At 46.1% G+C, this 20220-nt stretch overlaps 1 protein-coding gene across 1 annotated transcript in view; it reads right to left on the reverse strand.

The window, feature by feature from the left end:
- SARDH (sarcosine dehydrogenase) overlaps nucleotides 1-20220 on the reverse strand; it is a 50047-nt gene that overhangs the window by 19652 nt on the left and 10175 nt on the right. Inside the window, exons 8-13 of the mRNA XM_080989777.1 lie at nucleotides 19138-19242; nucleotides 18286-18415; nucleotides 9858-9944; nucleotides 8837-8927; nucleotides 1245-1386; nucleotides 507-590 (exon numbers count right to left, since the gene is read on the reverse strand). Of these exons, the coding sequence (XP_080845903.1) occupies nucleotides 507-590; nucleotides 1245-1386; nucleotides 8837-8927; nucleotides 9858-9944; nucleotides 18286-18415; nucleotides 19138-19242 (639 nt within the window). The remainder of the gene's footprint in view (nucleotides 1-506; nucleotides 591-1244; nucleotides 1387-8836; nucleotides 8928-9857; nucleotides 9945-18285; nucleotides 18416-19137; nucleotides 19243-20220) is intronic.

Genomic DNA, 20220 nt, shown 5'->3' on the forward strand with positions numbered 1-20220 from the left:
TTATTTGTACCCCGCCCAGCTGGCTGGGTTTCCCCAGCCACTCTGGGCGGCTTCCAACAGAGATTAAAAATACATTTAAACATCAGTCATCAAAAACTTCCCTAAACAGGGCTGCCTTCAGAAGCCAAAATTAGCCAAACCCATCTCTCTGGGAATTCTGCCCCTGGTGGGTTGGATGCCAAGGATTGGGGTTTTCCAATCCTTGGAAACCCCAAAAGGGCCAAGATTGGGGAAAAACACACACCCATACATTTAAAGTCAGAGGGAGGTCTAGGACAAGACTGGGGTGAGGAGGACATTATGCAGATCATCCTTCTCACATTAATGGGGAGACAGGCTGGTGCAAATCTGCAAGCTCCTGGGGCAAAGAGCAGCACAGGAAAACAGGCAAAAGAGACTTTAGGGTACCTCATAATGGTAGTGCTATAGGAACAAAGGTCACATGTGGAGACATGATGTTCCACGATGCTCCTCCTTGGTATTACATCCCTAAATTTTGTACTTACTGGTGCCTCACTCTTTGGATGGAACCAGCCTGGCCTCTCCCAACCATGTCTCTCTTGAAATACACAACCTTGTTGCAGAAGTTCCTGCGAGAGTCACAAAAATTTGAGTGCAGAGGGAGGAGATGGAGGGAAGAAGAGTGTTAAAAAAAAACCTGAACCCCAACATTCCATTGACCTAGGAGCCATGAAATTAGCCTGTGATCACTCTCATGCTATTGCCTCCTCTTTGCTGTTGCTGGAGCTAATGTTGTTCTAGGCTGAATGCCCCCATAGCGTTAGGGTCTACCTGGGGCCTCTCGCCACAAATATTTTCCCCATACAAAGCCTGTTTGAGGCTTTGATCCCTGCCAAACTGACAACACCCACTTCCCTCGCAGTTGTTGGATGGCTCCCCCCCCCCCCCGAACATCACACAAGCTGAGCTAAGTTATGTCCAGCAGCTTCACTGCTACCACACCTGTAATGCAACATAGAGGATTCTTCTCTAAAAACAACTTGTGCCACATCCCTTCTGGCCATGAGGGTATAAAATGGTGGGTGGCTTGCTCAAATAAAGTATCAGCTTTGGACCATCCATGAGGTTTCTAGATCAAACCCTAGAGTCGTGCAAACACAATCCATTTCAGGACATGCCTGTTTCAGAAGTCTTCCAGCAGAAGCTACCCACATCCCTGGATGCCTCTGTGCCTAACACCCCCATGTCCACCCAGAATTTCTTCCATGAGCTTTGGGTCTGACCTCATGGAGGGGGTCCTTCCTCATATTGCGCCCAGCCAGAGGTTCGTCATATGGGAAGACGACAGAGTAGTTTTTTGCATATGATTCATGGCTCCTTTCCCGGATCCAGCGGTTGTTGTTTGTAAGGGAGTGGTGAAACCTCCTATAGAGAGGTGAACATTTCAGAGACAGACAGAGGCAGACCCAAGTGTTATCTTCAGATGAGGACCAAATGGTGAAATAAAGAGATGAGTGTGCTGTCACCACCCTCATTTCCCCCCAATACCAATTATATTCGGTGGACTGGTCCAATCTGGACATGGGATGAATAAGCAAACACCAGCGATTTCTGCTCCCAGAAACCTTAGTGCGAATGCTCCCAGCACATTTTTAAATGCTGAATTTTGGGGGTTTCAAACTGGGGGTTTTTCATGGAAAATGGGGACAGAGGGGGCAAATATAGCATACCCATCTCATTTCTGTCTAACCTGTTTACTTCTCCATTTGGCTAATACCCGAAGTTTATTAGTAGTGTGTGCATTCAAAATGGAGGAATTTGTTATTTTTTGTTGTTGCTTTTATGGCCCACCTTCTTTGCTCCAAGGAGCTCAAGGTAGCATGCATAGTTCTCTCCCCCCCCCCCCATTTTATCCTCACAAGAACCCTGTGAAGTAGGTTAGGCTGACAGTGAGTGACTGGCCCATGGTCATGCCCAATGATCTTCATGGCTGAGTGGGGATTCAAATCTTGTTCTTTCCCAAATCCTAGTCTGGCACTCTGAACGCTACATCATGTTGCAGCATCCATGACAAATTAGAGGCATGAGTTGGCGGTCTTGCTGATTTCTTTCAGAACCCAGAAAGATCTCCATCCACAATGGTGTTGGACTTCCAGGAAGGCAGATGGAGGTGGTTGTGGTGTGGAGGGGATTGGTTTCAGTGTTCTGGTTGAAAGGTTCCAAGCATAAGGGGCAGCACAGAAGAGGGAGGCAAATCTAGATATCAGCAAACCATTAGTTGTACAATCAGGGCCATCCCTACCATTAGGCAGGGTGAGGAAAAGTGCCTCTGGTGGCAAATGGAAGCAGCCAATAAGATTCAACTAGTAATAATAGCATAGGAAGCTGCCTTACATGGAGTCAGACCACTGGGTGCATCTAGTTCAATACTGTCTAGGCTGACTGACAGTGACTCTCCAGAGTTTCAGGCATGGAGTTTTCCCCCAGACCAACTCAGAGATGCCATTGGTTAGGGATTGAAGCTGGGGCCTTCTGCATGCAGAGCAGGCTCACTAATCACTGAGCTACAGCCCTTCCCCATCCTTGCCTAGCATCTGGGCCTCCAAGGAGAGCTAACCAGTCTTTTGCCTCAGGCACCAATACATACTTTTAATTTATAACCCCTGCAGAATTTGCAGGGTTCCGCAGATTAACAAGGCCATAAGTTCAGGAACAGGATTCTAAGCACCCCTTGAGGAGGCTAATGATGACAGGCATGCTTATCCTCACACCACTTTTGGTGCTGAGATGCTCTTCCATTGCAGAATCCAAGAGTACATTGCAAAAGGAGGCTGTTGGCAGGTTTTGACACAGAGGTGCTTCTGTGTCTGCTGTTTGAGAACATGCCATTCCCTCTGCTTCGGAACAGCACACCATTAAAATAAATTATGTTTTGAGTTATTGCTGACACCACTCTCTTCCTCTGGAGGTAGGAGGGTACGAGGCACTTGCTTGCTTGAAGGCAGAGACAGACATTACAGACTGCAGCATCATGGTAGAGTCAGGTCTTCCAGTTTCCAGCTCTTGAACTCACTGTCTGCCTGGCTACCAGCTTCACTTATATACATTGTTCCAATGCTGCCCTCCGCACCACTTAGTCATAGTTCAGTGGAAGAGCAGCTGCTTTGCATGCAGAAGGTCCCAGGTTCAATCCTTGATAGCATATCCAGGTAGGGCTAAGAAAGACTTCTTGTCTAGAACCCTGAAGAGTGTCTTCAAGTCAGTGCAGACAACAATGAGATGGAGGGACAATAAGAACCTAAGAAGACCCTGTTGGATGAGGCCAGTGGTCCATCTAACCAACCTCTTGTTCTCACAGTGGCCAACCAGATGCCCATTATGGAAAGCCAGCAAGCAGGACCCAAGAGCCCTCTCCCCTCCTGTGGTTTCCAGCAACTGGGATGTGAGGCAGAGCATAGCCATCATGGCTAGTAGCCATCAGTAATACTCCCCTCCAACTGTCTGACTAAAGCAGCTTTCTTTAAGACCACAAGCTTAGCATGAGTCAACAGTGTGGTGCATCAGCAAAAGAAGCTAATGTAATTCTAGGCTGCATCAGCAGAAGTATAGTGTCCAGGTCAAGGGACACGTTACTTACCATATTTTTTGCTCTATAAGACTCACTTTTTCCCTCCTAAAAAGTAAGGGGAAATGTGTGTGCGTCTTATGGAGCGAATGCAGGCTGTGCAGCTATCACAGAAGCCAGAACAGCAAGAGGGATTGCTGCTTTCACTGCGCAGCGATCCCTCTTGCTGTTCTGGCTTCTGAGATTCAGAATATTTTTTTTCTTGTTTTCCTCCTCCAAAAACTAGGTGCATCTTGTGGTCTGGTGCGTCTTAGGTAGTTTCATTCTATTGTAATAGTTCCACTGTGTTCTGCCTTGGTCAGGCCACACCTGGAGTCCTGTGTCCAGTTCTGGGCACCGCAATTTAAGAAGGATGTTGACAAGCTGGAACCAAGATGATAAAGGGTGTGGAAACCAAGCCTTATGAGGAACAGTTGATGGGGTTGGCTATGTTTAGCATGGAGAAGAAGAGAGTGAGTAGAGATATAGATTCAGGTAGGTAGCCATGTTGGTCTGAAGTAGTCAAAATAAATTTTAAAATTAAAAAAATTGTCCAGTAGCACCTTAGAGACCAACTAAGTTTGTTCTAGGCATAAGCTTTCATGTGCAAAAGTATCTGAAGAAGTGTGCACGGACTCTTTGTGACCCCATGCACACTTCTTTAGATACTTTTGCACACGAAAGCTTATACCCAGAACAAACTTAGTTGGTCTCTAAGGTGCTACTGGACAATTTTTTAATTTATTTTGAGTAGAGATATGATAGCCATCTTCAAATACCTGAAGGACTGTCCCATGGAAGATGGCGCAAGCTTGTTTTCTGCTACTCCAGAGAGCAGAATCAAAACCAATGGATTCAAATGGCACGAAAAGATATTCCAACAAAACCTCAGGAAGAACTTCCAGGTGGTAAGAGCTGTTTGGCCGTGGAACCATTCAGAACCCTGAAAACTAGGCTGTTTGGGGTGTGTGTTTTTTAAAGGGTAAGAGCATGCAGAAAGTCAGATGTTCAATCCTGGAATCCCCCAGGTTATACCCCTGACTGAAATTTTATTTTAGTTCTATTTTACCATGGATTTATTAATGGCCTCCTAAGCAAACATAAGATAATTAGAAATTGTTAAAAACACCAAAAATCAGAAAATACATTTGAAACAGGACCAAAACCCTAACAAGCGGCCACTCAAAGTAAAGACCCATCTATTCAACTGGCAAAGCCTGTCGGAACAAAAATATCTCCGGTTGTTTCCAGAAAGTGTGGTTGCCTCTGCTTCCATAGGGGCATCCACACTAAAAGCCCAGCTCGTCCAAATTATTGAGGAGCTGCTGCCAGTCAGTGCCGACAATACCAAGCTAGATTTGATGCAGGTGGGTGAGAAGAGAACTATGTATTCCACTCTGGGCTCTGTAGAGCTAGCTTCTCCAACCTGATGCGCTCCAGAACTACAGTTCCCTGAGATCTTTTGATGAAGGGTGATATATAAATCTAATAAATAAATAATAATAATAATAATCAGGATCAGCCAGCTGTAGTCCAAAACCTCTGGAGGGCAATGGGGTATGGAAGGCTGCCTGAACAGATATAATTACTGCATAGCTATAATTTCAACTTGCATCCGACTCCCGGTGATCACACAGAAGCAGAATAGAGGCAATGAGATCAAACTGACAAAGAAATTAATGACGACTATTAAGAGCCATCAATTCCCAGCCATTCGAAAGACAGAAACATCTGTGGAACAGGCCTGCGTTTGTGACGGAACCCACCGGCTGCTGGCAATACACACTGCTTTGCAATGCAGGGTGAGAAAATCCTATACAGCAACCCCGCTTTCAGGCTCCTACAATGTGGTGTAAAGGTTAGAGCCTGGGAGACCGGGGTTTGAATCCCTACTCAACCATGAAGCCATGACCTTGGACCAGTCACTGTATTTCAGCTTAACCTACCTCACAGGGTTGTTGTGAAGATTAAATGTGAAGGAGGAGAACCATGCACATCACCTTAAGCTCCTTGGAAGAAAAATGTGGTATATAAATGTAACAAGTAAAAATAAATAAAATATTGCCCTAAAATGTATAACTCTTGGTAAAACTTAACAGTGAGTAAAGTACAAAAATAATAAATAAAATTGAAAGACAAATGTAAAGCATTGTATTCAACCAAGTTCTACCCACAGGAAACTCCATCAGAGCTACTTTGGTCATGTCCACTCACTTCAGTGGGTCTACTCTAACTAACAAGCATTAAGTTACCTAAATGCAACACAACAGACCTCAACACACACCCCAGCATTAAAGATAGATTTTTACAAAATGGAGGCCAAGGTTTTATAAAACATCTGTCGCTCCAGATGTTGCTGAACCACAACTCTCACCAGTCCCCAGCAAGCATGGCCAATGGCCAATGGGAGTTGTAGTTCAGCAGCAGCTGGAGGGCCAAAGTTTCCCCCCTGCTGGCCTATGTGAACAGAAAAGGTTCCACATTGCTTCATTACTTTCAGATAATGGAGGCATTTAAATTGGACAAGAAAATTGGCTTCCAGGTGGAAAAATCAAAATTAGAAACTGAACTGTTAGAACCCAAAACTAAGAATTTGTCAAGAATGTATAACTTGCTGCTGAAATGGAACACTCAGGATGAAACGGTAAAATCGGCTATGATTAAATGGGCACAAGACGTTGGACATAACATTATGTTTGCTGACTGGGAGCAGTTATGGACCACAGGTATGAAATTTACGGCATGTAATGCCCTAAGAGAGAATATTATGAAAATGATATACAGGTGGTACATAACCCTAGTCAAGATCGCAAAAATTTATCATTTGCCCAATAATAAATGTTGGAAGTGTAAAGAAACTGAAGGTACATTTTTTCACCTTTGGTGGACGTGCCCAAAGATTAAGGCTTTCTGGGAAATGATATATAATGAATTAAAAAAGGTATTCAAATATACCTTCCCCAAGAAACCAGAGGCCTTTCTCCTGGGCATAGTCGGCCAAATGGTGATAAAAAAGGATAGAACTTTCTTTATGTATGCAACAACAGCAGCAAGAATACTCATTGCAAAGTATTGGAAGACACAAGAGCTTCCCACACTGGAGGAATGGCAGATGAAACTGATGGACTATATGGAACTGGCGGAAATGACTGGTAGAATCCGTGACCAGGGAGAAGAGTTGGTGGAGGAAGATTGGAAGAAATTCAAAGACTATCTGCAGAAACATTGTAAAATTAAAGAATGTTAGAGTGGTGTTGGATTAAAAATAAGTGGCTTCCAGCTGTTTAGGATTTAAAATTATGGATAGATTAAGATTAAGGATTAGGATTAAAAATGTTTAAGGAAATGGAAATTTGGTTTTTAAAAGGTAAAATTTTAATGTTATATTATATTAAGAGTTAAGATTGGGATTAAAAAAAGAGGGAAAGAAATTGCTGGACAAACAATTTGAACTGGAATACAAAAGAGGGAGGTACGAGGAGGTCCAGAAAATAAGTAAATCTAAAAATGGAGACGAAAAGGTGATATTGTTTTTAATTGTTCTACTTTCTTCTTTGTCTTTTGTTTTCTTGTTTTTTTTCTTTTCTTTTAGATTATGTATTGTATATTTTGAATTGTGTATTTCTTTTTTATGTTTTATGTTTAATCTTTTATTGAAACTTTAATAAATATCATTAAAAAAAAAAAGAAAGAAAAGGTTCCACATTGCACTGGAAGGACTACAAAGCTGGCAGCAAAAGAGTCTCAATGGGACGACTGTGTCATAACCTAGGAAAAAACCACTGGACCATCTAGCTCAGGGCAGTCTTAATCACATCTGGCACCGTGGCACAAAGATCCCTCCGGCACCCCTCCCTTTCCCAGAATTTAGAACTCAGGGCCCAACTTGCAGACCACCTCATAGCCCCAGGAGCCACTACCCACAGAAGACGCTGCCGATGTGGTGGCTGCGGCATGGCTGGCCAGACCGCTGGAACCCTGAGCTCACTTGCGAGGCTCTGGGGCGCCTCCTCCACTGCCTGACAACGACAGCCCTGCTGCGGGTGCTCTCGCTGCTGCCCAGCAGCCTGAGCAGTAGGAGGCGGTTGCCACGCCGCCACCTGTGCCCTGGGGAGTGGTGGGGTGGTGGGCACCGGTGACAAAGGCCCCTTGGGAGCCACACCTGCCACCACCGTTCCCACCACTCCCTCAGACAACAGCAGCTCAGCAGGCAGCGGCTGAGGGGATTCCTGCGGCCGAGGGAGAGGAGGCGATGGCCCATCAGAGTCGAGAAGCAGCTCCTCATCCACCACAGCCCACGCTGCCACTGCAGAGTGCTTGTGGGAGCAGCACAAGCATAAGCAGCAGCAGCACCAATGCACCCGTCCGCAGAGGGGGGCAGGCCGAGGAGGGTAGGAAGGAAGGATGGTTGGCAGGGCGCAGCTGGGGAGGCCGCCGGCAAAGCCGCGCAGCTCCCCCACTCACTGGGGCGCCCCTGAGAGGCTGGCACCCTGGCACAATGAGCCACTAAGCCCTATGGGAAAGACGCCTCTGATCTAGCTCAGTTTTGTCCACACTGACTGGCAGTGTAGAGTTGGAAGGGACCCCGAGGGTCATCTAGTCTCGTGCAACCCCCCTGCAATGCAGACGGAGAATATTCCCACCCCTACCAGGGCAGAAACCAGAACTTTATATATGCAGAGAGGACACTCTATGCCTGGCTGCTGACCTATCTTCATACATTAGTCTATGAAAACTGCCTTATTCTGAGAAAGACCATTAGTCTATCTAGCTCAATATTGCCTGCACTGACTTGAAGTGGCTCTCTGGCATTTCAAGACAGGAGCCGTTCCTGGAGACTGAATGTTTGCACACAAAGCAGATACTCTACCACTGAGCTATGGTCCTTAGTCCTTACCCTAGAAAGAAAGATTCCAGTCTTCACAGTCCTGGGTAAAGGGCTCAGAAGAACAAGGATGCAAGAAGCTTCCTTATCCTGAATCATACCATTGCTCCTGCTAGTTCAGGACTCTGTATGCTGGCTGGGGGTTTCTCTGCCATTTGCTGCCTCCTCACTGGAACCCCCTGCCACTGCCAGGACACAGGCAGCATTTATCATCAACTCCATCCAGCACTTTGTGCTCCCTTCACACTAAAGCTGGCAGCCTCAGCAACCTTTTTAAACAGGGTTTCAGACAAGGATACACCCTCAGCCTCACTGGGGAATTGAACCTGGAACCTTCTGTATTCAAGGCAGATTCTCTACGGGGCCCAGAGCAGGAAGGTGCTCACCTAATGTCATAACCGTACATGTCCTTTTCAGGATACCCATGGATGATCCAGTGGGCCAGCTCCTTCCCACAGCCACCTCCGAGCATCATTCCTGGAGGGAGCAAAGAGCAAAATTGTGGAAAGACTACAAGCTCAGTTCTAGTACAGAAAACAAATTCCTGAGCTGAGATGTGACTCAGGAGGGCAAGATCTGATAGCTTTACTCTCCTCACATTACTCCTGGATTCCTGAGGGCAACAAAAGGTGTCAAATATTATAGGTTGCATCCAAAGCAAGCTCTATATTCATAGGGAACCCCCTTGCAGTTAATAGTCCTGAATCATTTAGGTTCATTCATTTCAAAAGGTGTGCTCTAAGTAGAACCAAGTTGGGCGAGCCAGGCCACACCAGCCTACCCATTCTAGGGGATAGCTCTCTGCTTATGTGTTGGAGGCCCAAGCTGTGATGACTCTGGGGTCAGAGTCCTCAAGAGATGCAGCCAAGGATTCAGAACTGAAGAGGGAACTGCCCTCAGGGCCTACCAGAGAAGTACATAGCGAATCAGAGGCATTCGTGCAAGATGAGCACACAGTGCTAGTGCCTCTCCAGATGGAGCAGAACGTCTGGGGATGACTGCTGCTGAAACACCATTGGCGGTTTGATGGCCTCTCCAGCCTAAGCTCTGCAAGCAGCTGTCCAGAGTGCTGCTGAAGACAGCACTGCAGCTCCTATTGAAGGCTCAGTCTGAAGATGAAGGCTGCTGAAGCAACATCCTGTGGATCTCTCCAGCCTAAGCCATGCCTGGAACTGTCCAGGGGCCTAGCCTCTGCACTGCTCAGGCTCTGGGAAGGGTTGCCTTGTGAGCCACAGACTTTCCAGCTCTCTCCTGCCACTTCCAGGTTCCCAGCGCCGTGTGTGCGCATAGTGGTGCGCAAGTAGATCAGGTGCAAGTGAGAAGATGCCTGTATATAAATTTAATAAATAGCGGTAGTAGTAATAATTGTAGATCATACTTATGTAGAAGAAAAAGTTTGTCTCTTACCAGCACTGTTGAAGCCACAGCCCAGAAAGAAGCCTCGGACTTCTGGCGCTTCCCCCATGAGAGGCTTGTGGTCAGCAGTGAATGACTCTAAATCACAGTGGGAAATAATGAAACACAGACTGCTGAACTACCAGTTTCTGGGAACCACAGGAGCAACAAGAGCTGTTGTGCTTAGGCCCTGCTTTATGGCTTCTCACAGGCCTCTTGGCCTCTGTGAGAACAGGGTGCTGGACTAGATGGGCCACTGCTGTGATTTAGCAGCCTGTTCTTCATTTTAAAAAAAATAATTGCAATCCCCAGAGAAGACAGGTTAAAAATATTAAAGCATAGACAAAAAGAGGGGGGCAAATACATCAATAACACATTCAAAGTTCTTGGTGTAACCAAAATCTTAACACACCTGCTATACCAAAAGCAGGCTACTATGAAGCTGCTTGATGTTTCTGAAGCAACATGTGCTGTTCCCAGTCATCAGCTGGTAGACAGAGCAGCACACTTCAGTGAAGGAACTTCACTTCAGGAGCTTCAGGAGCTCACTTGACATCTGGTATGGAGCAGGTGGGTGTGACTTAAGAGAAACGGCCTGTCAGGCCAAATGGGGAAACATTAGAAAGAACATCCTGATGGTAACAGTGGAACGGACTCCTTTGAAAGGTGCTTGACTATCTCCTTCATTGGAGGCTTGTAAGCAAAGGGTGAGACGCAGGTGGCGCTGTGGGTTAAACCACAGAGCCTAGGACTTGCCAATCAGAAGGTTAGTGGTTCAAATCCCCGTGACGGGGTGAGCTCCCGTTGCTCGGTCCCTGCTCCTGCCAACCTAGCAGTTCGAAAGCACGTCCAAGTGCAAGTAGATAAATAGGTATCGCTCCAGTGGGAAGGTAAACGGCGTTTCCGTGCGCTGCTCTGGTTCGCCAGAAGCGGCTTAGCCATGCTGGCCACACGACCCGGAAGCTGTACGCTGGCTCCCTCGGCCAATAAAGCGAGATGAGTGCCGCAACCCCAGAGTCGGTCACGACTGGACCTAATGGTCAGGGGTCCCTTTACATTTAAGCAAAGGGTGGGTAGCAACCGGTCAGCGATTCTTGAGCTGTGGTTCTTGTGGTGCAGGAAGCTGGACTGCATGATCCTTGGGGTCCCTCCTAACCCTACAATTCCAAGATTCTATGAAAGGCTTTGGGGCCAAATATTCCCACTGACCTGAGGTTCACCAGTGTCATAGGATGGCCCTGAAATAATATGACTGGCATCTGGGTCAGCACTCATTTCAACAAGGTTTAAGAAGAACCCAGGGAAGAGAAGTCATTGGCTTTTTGCCCTCTGCCAGCAAAATTGCCATTGGCCTTCCCTGTTCTTAGTCATCCTTTCATGCACTCCAATTATTTCCAAAATTGTGGAAGGTGAATCAGAGCACTGAAGAAGAAGCATCCTCCTTAAGAACAGTTCTCTCAAAACTACCCTAATTGAGCTGAAAATACTTAAGGGGCTATTCCTGGCTTCAAAATGATTACTTTATATATATAAATATATAACAGTCATCTTTCTCTCACTTCCAGCCCACGCATTCCAATAAATTACCATCGTGTATTCTCCCTGTAGCTGATATTTATTTTTTTATTATTATCATCAGGGGAAAGAGAGGTATTTTATATATTAGTAAAAAGCTGAACCGATTTCTGCTGTCAAAGTTTCATCAATGTCAACAAGGTATGGGGTGGTAGGTGGAGAGAGAGATCGAAAGGGATAAATATTTCAAATTAAATAAAGGACCCTGATGTGTCGTTCGCCTGTTTTGTTTTGTTCAGTTTGTGAGGGTGGGGGTAGAAGAGTCAGTCAAGGGGGAATTTCTACACATTCTTTTGCACATGTTTCTTTTTTGGGGGGAGGGTGTTATGTGAAAGCAACCACACCATGGAACTCCCTGCTTGTTGACCTTCAATGCACTTTTTTCGGCACCTGCTAAAAACATATTTTGCTCAGGCAAGCCTACTCAGATATGTAAAATGTTGGCAGGTGGTTTAATCTGTTTTTAGCTCATTGCTGATTTTAATTTTTTTTCAGCGTTTCATAGGGGTGTTTTTAACTGCTTTCATCAATTTACTCCTTGTGTAAACTGCTTTGATGTTTGATTTTTAACAAACAAGTCATACATAATTTTTATGAAATTAAATATGTATCATAACAGTGCCCTGAAATACTGCCGTTCAATCCCCGAAGAGTTCAGCCAAGCTCCCTTTCTCTTCCCACAAACTGTTTAATGTACCTAAATATAATCATCATCATCATTGTCATCATCAATCATAATTATATACCACCCTTCATCAATAGAGTCAGTGTGGCGCAGTGGTTAGAGTGTTGGACTAGGACCAGTCAGAGACCACGGGTTCAAATCCCCCACTCAGCCATGAGGCTCACTGGCTATGACCTTGGGAGCCAGTTGCTGCCTCTCAGCCTGACCTACCTCACAGGGTCATTGTGGGGATTAAATGAGGAAGAGAAACATGTGCACCTCTTTGAGTTCCTTGGGGAGCAAATGGTGGGATATTATTATTATTATTATTATTATTATTATTATTATTATTTATACCCCGCTCATCTGGCTGGGTTTCCCCAGCCACTCTGGGCGGCTTCCAACAAAACACTAAAATACAATAACTTATTAAACATTAAAAGCTTCCCTAAACAGGGCTGCCTTCAGATGTCTTCTAATAGTCTGGTAGTTGTTTTTCTCTTTGACATCTGGTGGGAGGGCATTCTACAGAGCGGGTGCCACTACCGAGAAGGCCCTCTGCCTGGTTCCCTGTAACTTGGCTTCTCACAGGGAGGGAACCGCCAGAAGGCCCTCGGCGCTGGACCTCAGTGTCCAGGCTGGATGGGGGTGGAGACGCTCCTTCAGGTATACTAGACTGAGGCCGTTTACGGCTTTAAAGGTCGGCACCAACACTTTGAATTGTGCTCAGAAACGTACTGGGAGCCAGTGTAGGTCTTTCAAGACCAGTGTTATGTGGTCTCGGCGGCCGCCCCCAGTCACCAGTCTAGCTGCCGCATTCAGGGTTAGTTGTAGTTTCCGGGTCACCTTCAAAGGTAGCCCCACATAGAGTGCATTGCAGTAGTCCAAGTGAGAGATAACTAGAGCATGCACCACTCTGGCGAGACAGTCCGCGGGCAGGTAGGGTCTCAGCCTGCATACCAGATGGAGCTGATAAACAGCTGCCCTAGACACAGAATTGACCTGCGCCTCCATGGACAGCTGTGATTCGAAAATGACTCCCAGGCTGCTCACCTGGTCCTGAATGGGGCACAGTTACCCCATTCAGGACCAGGGAATCCTCCACACCTGCCTGCCTCCTGTCCCGCCAAAACAGTACTTCTGTCTTGTCAGGATTCAACCTCAATCTGTTAGCTGCCACCCATCCTCCAACCGCCTCCAGACACTCACACAGGACCTTCACCGCCTTTTCTGGTTCTGATTTGAAAGAGAGGTAGAGCTGGGTATCATCTGCATACTGATGAACACCCAGCCCAAACCCCCTGATGATCTCTCCCAGTGGCTGCATGTAGATGTTGAAAAGCATGGGGGAGAGGACAGAACCCTGAGGCACCTTCAAGTGAGAGCCCAGAGGTCTGAACACTCATCCCCCACCACCACTTTCTGAACACGGCCCAGGAGGAAGGAGCGAAACCACTGTATGACAGTGCCCCCAGCTCCCAGCCCCTCTAGACGGTCCAGAAGGATGTTATGGTCAATGGTGTCAAAAGCCGTTAAGAGATCCAGCAGAACTAGGAAACAGCTCTCACCTTTGTCCCTAGCCCGCCGGAGATCATCGACCAGTGTGACCAAGGCAGTTTCAGTCCAATGATGAGGCCTGAATTCCGACTGGAAGGGATCCAAATGGTCCACTTCTTCCAGGCGTGCCTGGAGTTGTTCAGCAACCACTTGCTCAATCACCTTGCCCAAGAATTGAAGATTTGAGACTGGGCAATAGTTGGCCATATTGGCCGCATCTAAAGATGGTTTTTTAAGAAGTGGTTCGATAACCACTTTCAGCGGGTCTGGGAAGGCTCCCTCACAGAGAGAAGCATTCACCACCCCGCAAAGCCCATCTCCCAGGCCTTCCCGGCTAGCTTTTATAAGCCAGGATAGGCAAGGATCAAGGAGATAGGTGGTTGGTTTCACTCATCCAAGCAGACTGTCCACATCCTCGGGGGTAACAGATTGGAATTGATCCCACACAACTTAACTAGACAGGACTCCCACCCCGGCCCTGCTCCCACGGTGGAGTCTACCTCTTCTCGAATCTGAGCGACTTTATCTGCAAAAAACTTTGCAAAATCATTGCAGGAGATCATGTGGCCCGTACTGGGCCCTGATGGAGCAGGTGGTTCCACTAAATTGTGAACCACCTGAAAGAGTCTCCTGCTGCTGTTTTCTGAAGATGCAGTAGAAGCGGTGAAGAAAGTCTTCTTCGCCGTCGCCATTGCCACTTGGTAGGCTTGACACTGAGCTCTAACCCGTGTCCGGTCAGCTTCAGAATGAGTTATCCACCACTGGTGCTCTAGCAGCCTCAGTGATTGTTTCATTGCCCTCAGATCCATGGAAAACCACAGGGCTGTCCGGGCTCCATGCAATCGGAGAGGGCACCAGTTGGAGAGGGAGCCAAACAGTCAATAGCCCTGGTTAACTCCACATTCCAGCGGGCCACCAGGGAATCAGCAGAAAGGCCATCAACATGGGATAAAGCATCCCCTACCACTCTCTGGAAACCATTTGGATCCATTAAGTGGAGGGGGCGGACCATCCTCCCTGCAGAGGGGAAGGGTCGCGGAGAAGTCCAGTTGCACCAGGAAGTGATCTGACCATGGCACTTCTTTAGTTTCGCTTTTACTTAGTGTCAGATCACCAACATCCATAGAGGTGAACATCAGGTCCAAGGCATGTCCACGGTTATGAGTTGGGCCAGACTTATTCAGGGACAGTCCCATGGAGGCCATGCTTTCCACGAAGCATGGAATTTCCATGAATAAAGAAGGTGCCATGGTGGGTTTAAAAAGCAGAACATATAATATCTGTCCAATACAAAAATCAAAACCATTGTATAAATATAATTATTATAATAAGCAATACATAACAGAAGACATTTTTCAATAAAATGCAGGTTATCATTATAGCATGATGAAAATAGGGAAGAAAATCAGCAGTAGGGTATCTAAAATTCAAGAATGGGGCACAGTGCATAGCAAATGCAGCATCCTCTAGACATTGCTGGACTATAACCCTCATGATCCCTTACCATTGGTCATGCTGGCTGCTGGGACTGCTGGAAGTTGGGAGTCCAGCAACATCTGAAGAGCACAATACTGGCTACCACCGACACAAGGGTATCAGGGTTATGTCTCCATATTGCTATCCAGGTCAACAATCTATCACTCTCTCTGGCATGTGGCATGTTTTTTGAGAGAGATCATGGGTACAGTTAACACCCAGCAGGTTATATGTTTTGCAATTGTTTCTTCTCCCCAGGGCACCCCAGCTATGGATGCTACAAAGGTAGCGATTGCTGTTCTGATCAGTTACCTGTCACAATCAGCACTGTTTCCATTCCCCTGCAGCTCAGTAACTGCCAAATGCTCCATTATCTGTCCCTCTGTCTGCAATTTAACGAGTGTTACGCAGCTTACATAGGTATTTATATACCCTACATAAACATTTATGTAAATTTCAGTGGAAATCAAATGGCAAAACAATTTTTTTAAATTGAAATTTATACATTGTTTGCAGACTAGAGAAAGAAAGAGCAGCAGCAGCAGCAGCAACAACAACAACAACAACATTTTCATGCACCACATAGTTAAACTATGGAACTCAGTCCCACCAGAGCAATGGTGGCAACCAGCTTTGATGGTTGTAAGATCCAAGAGCAGGCTTTTGAAATTTGCTAGGAATCTTACACCCTACCACTACTGAACAATTATGGCCATATTCACAGCATACATGTAAAGCACTACAGTACTACTTTAAATGGCCGTGGCTTCCCCAGAAGAATTCTGGGAACTGCCATTCATTAAAGGTGCTTGGGCAGCCCCAACTCCCCTCACAGAGCAATAGTTCCCAGAGTTTCCTGTGAAGAGGGGTTGTTAAGTTATTCTGAGAATTTTAGCTCTTTGAAGATAATAGGAGTCTCCTAGCAACTCTAAGCACAATTCAAAGTGTTGGTGTTGACCTTTAAAGCCCTAAATGGCCTCGGTCCAGTATACCTGAAGGAGCGTCTCCACCCCCATTGTTCTGCCTGGACGCTAAAGTCCAGCGCTGAGGGCTTTCTGGTGGTTCCCTCACTGCAAGAAGCAAAGCTGCAGGGAACCAGGCAGAGGGCCTTCTCGGTAGTGGCCCCCGCCCTGTGGAACGCCCTCCCACCAGATGTCAAAGAGATAAACAACTACCTGACATTTAGAAGACATCTGAAGGCAGCCCTGTTCAGGGGAGTTTTTAATGTGTGACATTTGGTGTATTTTTAATCCTTGTTAGAAGCCGCCCAGAGTGGGTGGGTACAAATAATAAATTATTACTATTATTAACAAACTACAGAAGTCTTGATTGCTTAATGCCATGTCACAGTGCATTAGACGGATAGTGTTGGTGTGATAGAAGCCTTCCTTCTCCCCATTAGACTGTAAACTCTTTGGTTCAAGATCCTGTTTGGTTTGGTTTATGAAAATGGATAGCAAACTGTATATAAATAAGAGTTCCAGGCAAATGCCGCCTGACTAATGTAGCCTGGCAACTATCTCCACTTTCTCTAGCTAATTTGGCTGCCAAAAAAACAGAACTCTGGTGCCACCTTTAGGACTAGCAATCGTGACATTCTTCTACTCTGAGAACCTCTCTCCCCCTTTTGTCACCACCCTCTGAGTTTTGAAATCAGTTTTTTCTTTTACCTAACTCCTAGCCCAGGACAACAGTCATTTAAACCCTTCCAGTCCTATTCCCTAGTAGGAAGCTTTAACTTCTTTTCTCACTCCCTGGGCCAGCCTCTCCACGAGACTGAGGGAGGAAGATGCCCCAGGTGGAAAGGTGGCAGGGAGGGATGTCATAAAATTCCAACAAAAATGGAAACTGGAGCATAAATTGCTTATTTATCCCATGTCTGGAACAGAAATCAGTCCAGCAAATGGGGTTGGTATTAACTGCTGCTGCTGCTGCTTTCAGCCAGCCAATGATATGGTGCAATGGTTAGAGTGTTGGATTATAACCTGGGAGACCTAGGGTTTGAATCCCCACTTAGTCATGAAGCTCACACTCAACCTAACCTACCCTTACCGGATTGTTGTGAGGATAAAATGGGGGGGGGGGGGACACACCATGTAAACTACCCTGAGCTCCTTGAAGGAAAAGGAGGCATAGAAATGTAATAAATAAAACTTATTTATTTATTCATATTCATATTTATTTATTCCTCTCATTTGTATAGTGTTTCCTTTTTCGCTGAAATGAAGGTGTTGGAATAAAATAATGACACCAGAGTAGACATAAGTTATTATGAAAGTTACATCATTTTGGCTGCAGTAGACAGCAGCATAAATAATGCTGGTTTTGGTGGGAGGTAAAACTGCAGTGAAGTGGAAATGGGTCTGCAGGCAATGAATACCATGCAGAACGGAATGAAGTGTCTCATCTTAAGTCCCTGTTGGCGAGATGGCAGAGCTGGGCATATGTGCTTCATGCAGCCTGTCCTGTACCTCCTAAATTAGTCTCAGCTGCAGCAGAGGATGCTAAGATAAGATTCAACTGCCAGCGTGGGAAGCTTTTGTATACGGGATTTCAATGAATGTCAGCTTGCCTTTTGCCTCTGAAAGGTCGTGGCTCACTGGTAGAGCATCTGCTTTGCATGTAGAAGGTCCTAGGTTCAAACCTCTGCAGTATTTCCCGGTGGGGCTGGGATAGCCTGGGCAGGTACCACAGAGAGACCAGCTGCCAGTCAGTGTTGACAACACTGAGCAAGGCAGACTAATGGTTTGACTCAGTACAAGGCACCTCTCTGCACTCCTATTTAATCCAGCCCTTTATTCAGAAACCAAAAGGACTAGAATCCTGCTTGCAAGAAGGCCCCAAGTTCATTCCCTGCCATCTCCTGGTAGGGCTGGGAGAAATTCCCTTCCTGAAACCCTGGAAAGACACTGCCAGTCAGTGTCAACAATATTGAACTAGGTGGACCAAATGGGTCTGACCTGGATATACCATTGATTAAAATGAGATGAGGGTTGAGCAATGAAGGTCTTTTGCTTCTATCCAAAACTAGCAGTCAACTCCTGACTACAACTAATGAGAATAAAGTGCTGTTAAATTCAAGGGTCTTTTTCTCAGGTAAATGGTTTTAGGGTTGCAGACTGCCTCTAAAACCTGTGCCATGCTTTTATGGGCCTGGAATATCCTTACCAGGGCCACAGACTGTGGATTTGATTCCGGTTTTCTCCAGCACTGGAACTCGGTTGATGGCGCCTTCAATGTGCTGTGTAAACACATCCCAATCCAGATCGAAGAGGCCAAAAGCAAACTTGTCCAGCACCTGAAAGAGCCAGCATGCTCATTTCCAAATGTTCTGGCCCCTCAAGAAGTTTTCAAAGACGGGGATTCAGCAGTGGACAGCTGTGATTGCCAGTCCAGTGCTGTCCTGCTTTGGTCAAGACAGAAGCCCATGTCCTTCATTTCAGGAAGGAGGGAGCTATTGAGGGCTACTAGCCATGATTGCTACGCTCTTCCTCCATGAACAGAGGCAAAAACACTTCTGAATACCTGTTGCTGGAAACCACTGGAGGGGAAGAGGGCTCTTGTGCTCAGAACCTGCTTGTGGGTTTCCCACTTGGTCATTCGAACAGGATGCTGGACTAGGTGGGCCACTCGCCTGATACAGAAGGCTCTTCTTATGTTCTTATCCATACCTAGCCTGACCTGTCCACACTGCCTGCCCATCACAGGTGACAGTGCTGCAATCCCTTTCTCCACCTCAAGGAGGGGCTCCAATACCTGTGCAAAAGTTCACAAACAGCTTTCTTAAGCGGGGACTGGTTCACACGCCAGCAGATTCTTTGTGCAAGCCCTGGAATTTTAACAACACCTCTTCAAGGTGGACCAAGGTGGTGCCTTCAAAATCCTCCAGAAACATCTCTGATTTCAAAGTCGTCTGGGCTTTTAAAATGTAGTGTTTTAAGCACCTTGTTCAACACACACACATCTTCCCAGCCTCATGCAGTGCTGTGCTTTTTTAAATTCCTTATGAACACCACTCACCTCCTCCCAGAAGATGGGATTTGACTCATATCCGCCCACAGAAAGGGCATCGCCTTGGAGACGCAGATACACGGAGGTGTCATGATCTCGAACATTTGGCATGTTCTAAAAATACCCAAAGAGGAAAAACTAACAAATCTGGGGGAAGACACAGCATGTTCACATATATATACACACACAGTGTTTGTTTGTTTGTTTGCTTGCTTGTTTGTTTTTAACTGTGTACCTTAGTCACCTGGTGCCCAACCTTTTTTATTATTATTTTCCTGGGTGCTTTACAATCGTTTTAAGGCCTACTGTGATTTTAAGAGCTCTGTTAGCAGAACGTATGTTTTTTTCTGCTCCTGGAGTTATTTAGTTATAGATTGTTTATAAATGACAATATACATTATGGCGATGTACAGCAAAATCACAACTTTGTAAAATTATAAAATCATAAAATGCAGACCAAACAGCCATCAATGAATTAAATCAATTACCTAAAATCACTTTGGGGGGAATGCTTTCAACGGGTGATGACATATCAGAATCATAGGTGCTGTCTGATTTCAAAAGAAGCACTGTATGTATATCATTAGTTTTGTAGTGAGGATGCTTGGCTATGACAAGAACAGGATGCTAGACTCAGTGGGCTTGCATTGTCATCCTGCCAGATTTTCCATGTGCTCTGTCCCCTGACCAATCTCTCCCCTTTGACATCCCAGAGTCTCCCTTCAGAAGCTCTTGATTCATGGGGATGTTTTAGGGTAGGTGTAGACACCATGGTAAAGATGGAGCAACTGAGCAGCCTTGCCTGGTGCTCTGGTGACCTCCCATCCATGCTACCAGAGTGCATTGTATGTGGGGCTGCCCTTAAAGGCAATCTGGAGTGTACAGCTAATGCAGAACAAGGCTGCCAGGCAGATATGTGGGGCAGCCTGATGAGACCATGTGCCCCCCCGCAAATACGATATGATACGATAATCTTTATTGTCATTGTCCCATACAGAACAACAACAAAATTGAAAAAGTCTACATCAAGAAACCAACAAGCCTGCTATCCCAGCTATCCCAGCCTGGTTAGCCCCCTAAAAACTCTGATAC

Source organism: Podarcis pityusensis (assembly GCF_964106645.2).
Source record: "Podarcis pityusensis genome assembly, chromosome: Z".
Lineage (NCBI taxonomy): Eukaryota > Metazoa > Chordata > Lepidosauria > Squamata > Lacertidae > Podarcis > Podarcis pityusensis.